This window comes from Hordeum vulgare, unplaced genomic scaffold (assembly GCF_904849725.1).
Source record: "Hordeum vulgare subsp. vulgare unplaced genomic scaffold, MorexV3_pseudomolecules_assembly, whole genome shotgun sequence".
Lineage (NCBI taxonomy): Eukaryota > Viridiplantae > Streptophyta > Magnoliopsida > Poales > Poaceae > Hordeum > Hordeum vulgare.
Genome location: NW_025422489.1, coordinates 65001 through 71674, shown reverse-complemented (window position 1 = coordinate 71674; position 6674 = coordinate 65001). Strand labels below are relative to the sequence as shown.

General features: G+C 45.6%; 2 protein-coding genes and 1 pseudogene across 2 annotated transcripts in view; 2 read left to right on the top strand and 1 right to left on the bottom strand.

Annotated features, from left to right (window-relative positions):
• Window positions 1–256: 256 nt before the first annotated feature.
• LOC123416978 lies at window positions 257–923 on the bottom strand. Its single transcript, XM_045106836.1, has one exon. It carries the CDS (start codon window positions 837–839, stop codon window positions 357–359), a length of 483 nt encoding a protein of 160 aa, XP_044962771.1. The 5' UTR covers window positions 840–923; the 3' UTR covers window positions 257–356.
• Window positions 924–1174: 251 nt separating this feature from the next.
• Window positions 1175–5657, top strand: LOC123416983 (annotated as a pseudogene).
• The window catches only part of LOC123416969, a 3222-nt gene continuing 2161 nt past the window's right edge, over window positions 5614–6674 (top strand). The window contains exon 1 of the mRNA XM_045106829.1: window positions 5614–6674. This exon is cut by the window's right edge and continues 2161 nt beyond it. Within this exon, the coding sequence (XP_044962764.1) occupies window positions 5717–6674 (958 nt within the window). The 5' untranslated portion in view covers window positions 5614–5716.

The following is a 6674-nucleotide window of genomic DNA, read 5'->3' as shown; positions in this document are numbered from 1 at the left end:
CAGAAATTTGGAAATGAGCACGAAATGTCTATAAATGAATTTTCTCATTATTCGTTATTTCCGGGTCTTTTCGTTGCATTCACTTACAACAAGAAACAACCACCAGCGTTTGGTGCAGCACTTGCATTTTGGTGCATTCTTCTTCCTTTCCTTGGTCTTTCGTTCCGTCATATTCCAAATAACTTATCTAATTACAACGTATTAACCGCTAATGCACCTTTTTTTTATCAAATCTCAGGGACATGGTCTAATCATGAGGGTAGTATTTTATCATGGTGTTGGATCCCAAGTTTTTATGGATTCCTTTTTTGTTACCGGGGTCGACCCCAAAGCCATAATGTCTCAAAACGAAGAGGCTATAGAGAAACTTTGATTTTTTCCTTTGTCTCGAACTTCGTGAAGAACTCCATTCTATCTCTCCAACAAAAAAGTGGGGCTGCGCCCCAGTTGTACACTCCCTTCGTTCGGAGAACCCTTGTTGATTCTGAACTTCGTTCGCAAAGTAAGCGTCCTTTTAACGGGCCAGCCCTTTTTAATGCGCCGCTTGACCCTGTTTTGAAAATGAGCTTTGCTCTTCTGGGCGCTGGGCGCTCCCGTGGTTCGCGAGAAGGAAAAAGGACTAATCTTTTGTTACATCTGGCACGAGATGAAAAAGAGAGAGCTTCGTCTATCGATGAACAGCAGATTGACGGAGCTCTTGGCATTGCTTTGTTTTTCTCTCCTTTCCTATCAGCGAGTTCCGATCCTTTTGTTCGAAATTTCTTCGTTCGTACCGAACCGCTTGCAGAATCAAATCCAGTTCCACAAGATCCTATATCAGCTATACATCCTCCTTGCATTTATGCCGGAGATGTCGCCAGTGCTATGGGCTTTGGGTTATGTAGATCAAAAATGATGAATGGGATTGTGGCACTCCACTCGCCGCCAATGCGGAAGGATGCCGCCGAAAAGAATGGAACGCTGCTTCGCTCTGCTGGATGCGTCGGATCCCATATAAGAAGCTCGCTCTTTACCCGATCATTCAAACATTTTGTGGGCGGCGCGCCTGCTCTATTGTTGCGTAGCAATAGAAGCCTGCTCATGCTGCTTCGGCGGCGCTTTTTCGCCTTCTCTTCGCTCTGGACAGGAGCGCTAATGGACACGGGGAGGGAGCAGGCGAAGCGTGTCGTTCGTAATGGAAAGAAAGACACCACTACTTCGCCTCTTTGTTGGACCGCCGGCGCGAACACAGTGGTCTCTGACCAGGACCAGGAACCAATTCGAATTTGGATCTTGACATGTCGGTTGTTTTTAACCGTAGGCATCTCGCCAGGAAGTTGGTGGGCTCATCATGAATTAGGTCGGGGTGGCTGGTGGTTTCGGGATCCCGTAGAAAATGCGTCTTTTATGCCTCGGGTATTAGCCACAGCTCGTATTCATTCAGTAATTCTACCCCTTCTTCATTCTTGGACCTCGCTTCTGAATATTTTGACTCTTCCATGCTGTGTCTTAGGAACCTTTTCAATACGGTCCGGATTGCTAGCTCCCGTTCATAGTTCTGCTACAGACGATACACGAGGAAGATTTTTATGGCGGTTCTTCCTTCTAATTACAGGCATATCTATGACTCTTTTTTACCAGATGAAGCAGGAGGCATCGGTCCGTAGAACCTATAAAAAAGAGATGGTTGTGGCGCGAAGTACTCTTGTGCACCTACGTCACTCGGCTCGCGCGCAACCCCGCCCCGTTATGTTATGTTATGGAAGAATTTAGCTTCTTGCTGGGCTGGTTATTCAGAGCCAGCAACTGGCTGCCGGATTTCGTCCCGTCCGTAGCGCTTCGGAAGTCACTCTGGCGTGGCGCTGCTGGATACTTCTGATCAATAGGAATAGGAGGAAAAAAAAGCTTATGATGAGCATCTATTGGAGTCGATCATTTCCAAGATCTAATTCTAGTTTCTTATTATGTAGTGGAAACGCCTCACAATCTTCAGTTTTACGCTTACGCTTAAGGGAAGAAATGTTCTTGGTGGATGCAGGCCCTGGTACCCCAAAAATTTGTATGCAAGATGAGCTTACAGGACTGCCAATCAAGCGAGCCACCAGGTTTGAGAATAAGGTGGGATCCAAGAATGTAGTGGCTGGTGAATCACTGATCAAAAAGCGGATTTTTGAGAGATTCTTCATCGATCTAGTGGCCGGTGAATCACTGATCAAAGAGCGAGCAGCCGCCAGGTTTAATGATTTTGTGGGATCCCTGGATGTAGCGGCTGGCGAACCGCTTCTTCTTCCACAAAGATTCAGACAAAACCGAGCTTGGATAGAACTGAAGAAGATTTGGCGAACGAAGAAAAAGGTCAAAGGGTTTATTATAAAAAAAATCAAAGGAGGTTATTCAGTAGCCATCGCGGGTTTCATTACTTTTCTTCCATTCAAAAAAGCTCTTCTAAAAAAAAGGATAGCGAATGATCGATTCACCATTGATAGCATTAACCCTAAAAGGAGGGATATTGTGATAATAGCGGCAGATCAAACAAGAACTTGATGAAAAGATAGAAAAAAATTATGAAAAATCCGAAGCCCACCTTAATCCATTTTGTTGAGGATCTTGCACTTATTCCGGCCCTATATTTACATAGCCAAGAAAGGCTCTGGCGATCATGCGTGACTGGCGGAGCGCCTATCGCCCTGGCACGGCACTCTAAAATGCATGTTGGGTTGGGCCAGCAAGAAGACTTCGACTAGGGAGACGAAGAATGGAATTGAAGAAGGCAGCATAGTCTAAGATAACAGAATGGAACACCAACCAACAAGTAAGTGGTGGATTTGGATGGAGTCTCGCAGAAGAAGAGTACGCGCGCTAGCGCGCCCCAAGACGTCAGTCCTTTTTCTGCTTGCTGGCCAAGGTCAGTTTACTGAATCCCCCTTCCAAACACCAACCCAATCTCCATTCCTTGATGAGAAATGAGCAAGACCATATGTTTATCAAAAATATAGCCCCTATATAAACCTAGCCCTTACTACCCGAACTTCTTACCTTCAAATAGGACTAACTGCCCGAACCCGCTTGCTTATCTTCTACGATCTAATTAAGTTAAGCAGTGGTTATTTATTTTTTAAGTGACTAGAACTTCTATCAACTACTATTCTAGCACCCAGCTGTGCCATGTGTTTATTCTATTCTATTCTATTCTTCAGGTATTCCTTTGAATAACTCATCTTTTCAGGTAAGACAATTTGAAGATCTTCTTAGTCAGCCTATCTGTATTCTTATCCTCTAGTGCGGATCCAATCAGATTTTATAAAGCCAAGGCCTGACATCCATTGTGGGGATCATCTTTTATCGGGAGACATGGCCTGGTGGTTTCTGATCGAGATTCCTAATCAATAGGGCGAAGAGCTCTTCGCATGATCTGGTCCTACCTTTTGTCTACGCTATTTTTTTTTTCTCTTCTCAGCTGCTGTCCTTACTCCGGATAAATTGGAACACATTGATTCCGTTCGTTCCTGCCCTTCGCTTCAGGCCATAGTGCTTCTGAATTATTTCTATACCCCTTTGATGATGCAGCCTCTGACTCTCGTGGGTAAACTCCTACTTGATTAGTTAGAACTTCTCTGTCTCAACTCGTGGACCTATCTATCTTCTTCTTTTTAAGAGATAGGGGTTTGCTATTCTCACGGATTGCTCATATTTATTTACCCCATTGAATAGTTTTTGCCTTGTTTCAGCCCTTCCTTCATCTGAACCTTCCAAGTACTAATCTATCTTTATGGGGAAGACCCTTCATCTGACCTCCGGGCTACCCTGTCAATTGTAAAAAGTAGTTGAGTCGTGTCTCGCAGGAGCAAAAAGAGTGAAATGAGGACGTAAGCCCCCTAGGTCTTCCTCTTCCTTCTAAACTAATTGCTTTCGCTTGACTCTTCCAGTAAAAAAGTATACTGAGTGGTTGAAGGAAAGCGAAAAGGAATGGCTTTTTCATGTACCAGATCCGGTGAGCCAGACATCAAGCAAAAATGGACATACAATCAAAGAGTAAGGAGCAGTTATTTGCAATGACGGGTGGATTGGTCAGAGCTGCAAGGAGAGACTCGGTTATGGTGCGATAAAGAGCTTGCTTCAATGCTCGGATTCAGGTAGAAAGTAAGAGCAGTAGCATATTCATAGGAGAGCTTTGTACTTGAAATTAGTAGTCCCGGTAGTTGGAAAAAAGCTCTGAATACAGATTCAAAGCATCAAGATAGGTAGTCCGATCATTAGTTGGCCAGTCATAGCAATTTAAGTAGAAAGCTTGCTTCGGGATCAGATCATTCAACTAAAGCTGTCAGGCCGGGTAGGCTTTGAGGAACATTGGGGGTTCCTTATGTTGTGACTGAGCAGATATGTCTATTGTGCCCGGCAAAAACAGATTTGCAAGGAGTTTGCCAAAGGCTTTCTCATTCGGAAAAAAACAATTTCAAGTATATTTCCCTTCTCCATTCTCTGCTCGGATGATTGCCGCTTGTGTGAATTTCATTGCTGTGGGTCCCGTGTGTGCTCGAATAAGATTGTTTTAGGATTCTATTTAGTTGAATTTCTTGACTCCGCGGTGCTGGTTATCGAGTTTATGGCGCCGCCGACCATCCAAAAAGTTAAAGATGGCGCCGGCATTTACTTATTATGCTCTCTTCTAATAGTGGTCCCTTGGTATTCAGGTTGTAAAATCCTGATAGGAAAGTCTACTGTTATACCTTGTTTTTGTAATGGCCTATCTTCTTTAAAAAGCCGAAAGATAAGGATTTCGCAAAACTTTTGCGTTCCTTTTTCTTTTCAAAGAAAACCTTACCATTTTTGGGCCGCTGTTACCATTTCCATTTCCTGAACCTAAACCTAACTAATACTTAGTTGTTTCCATTTCCTCATCTGGTGATAGATCCTCATCTTCTTCTGGCTCAAATCCCTTTTTCATATCCAGGGCAGGCTTTAGGTACGCTTTAGTTTGAAATCATTAAAGATATGCTCGACCTCGTTTATGTCCATGGTATCATCGTACGTACCTTCTACTATCAACCAGATGAGATAGGGCTTTGAAAGGTCAGAGTCAGTCTCCTCTTTTTCTTTTAGGTCGTTTAGCAGTTCCCCAACCAGCTTTCTCCCCGAGAAAGCCTTCCTGAGATTCAAAGAAAAAGGTTTGAAGGTTGATCTCTGGGATCAGTGATAGTTCGGAACCAGCAAAGGGAGGCTGAAAAGCCGTAGTGCTAACGCACGCCCTGTAGTTTTGAAGCTAAAAAGACAGCAGCGAGCTCCGCGTCGAAAAGCGAAGCGAGCCGCGCTAGCGCGCTACTCTTCCTTTATGAGCGAGACTCTATCCAGATCTACTGATCTAAGAACTCCGCGAGCGAACTGAGCGAGCCATGAGGCGCCTATCGGCAAGGCTTGGAAAAGCCTTAAGTTTAGGCTCCCTTCCTTCACTGAACTGATTCACCCGGGTCCAAACCTGCTGAGCTAGCTAATTTTTCCTTTACGAGATCTCGGCTCTTCGGAATGATTGGAGAGAGCCCCGCCTCCTCTTGGTTGGTGCCGGGCCCGAGAGTGATGGGACTACTTCCTTAAAGAGCCTTTCGTTCGGGCCGGCAGGAGGGGCCCTGATCTATCAATTGAGGGAGCAAAAAACAGGCTTTGCTCCCCCTTTTTTAAATGAAGAAAGAAAGAAGGGTCGAAGTTTAGACCGCTCACAGTAGTTCTACCCATAGAAAAGATCATGAAAGAGGCGATCAGAATGGTACCCGAATCCATTTACGATCCCGAGTTTCCAGACACATCGCACTTCCGCTCGGGTCGAGGCTGCCACTCGGCCCTCAGACGGATCAAAGAAGAGTGGGGAACCTCTCGCTGGTTTTTGGAATTCGACATCAGGAAGTGTTTTCACACCATCGACCGACATCGATTCATCTCAATCTTGAAGGAAGAGATCGACGATTCCAAGTTCTTTTACCCCACTCAGAAAAAGTTTTCCGCCGGACGACTCGTAGGGGGTGAGAAGGGCCCTGACTCCATCCCAAACAGTGTACTACTATCGGCCCTACCAGGCAATATCTACCTACACAAGCTCGATCAGGAGATAGGGAGGATCCGGCAGAAGCACGAAATTCCTCTTGTAGTGAAAATAAGATCGGTTCTATTAAGAATAGGTCGTCGTATTGATGACCAAGAAAAGTATGGAAAAGAAGCAAGCTTCAACGCTCCCCAAGACAACAGAGCCCTCATAGTGGGGAGGGTAAAGAGCATCCAACGCAAAGCGACCTTTCATTCCCTTGTTTCGTCGTGGCACACCCCCCCCACAAGCACCCCCAGGCGAAGGGGAGACCAGAAAACGCCTTTCGTTTTCCCCCCTTCAGCGGCCCTAGCCGCCTTCCTTAACAAGCCCTCGAGCCTCCTTTGCGCCGCCTTCCTCATAGAAGCCGCTGGGTTGACCCCGAAGGCCGAATTCAATGGTAGAGAAGGCTTTAATAAGAATTTGGCCATGAGAGACCTTCTTAAGTATTGCAAAAGAAGGGGCCTGCTGATAGAGCTGGGCGGGGAGGCGATACTAGTTATCAGGTCAGAGAGAGGCCTGGCCCGTAAGCTGGCCCCCTTTAAAAGCCATTCCTTATTAATAAGGATTTGTTACGCGCGATATGCCGACGACTTACTACTGGGAATCGTGGGTGCCGTATTTC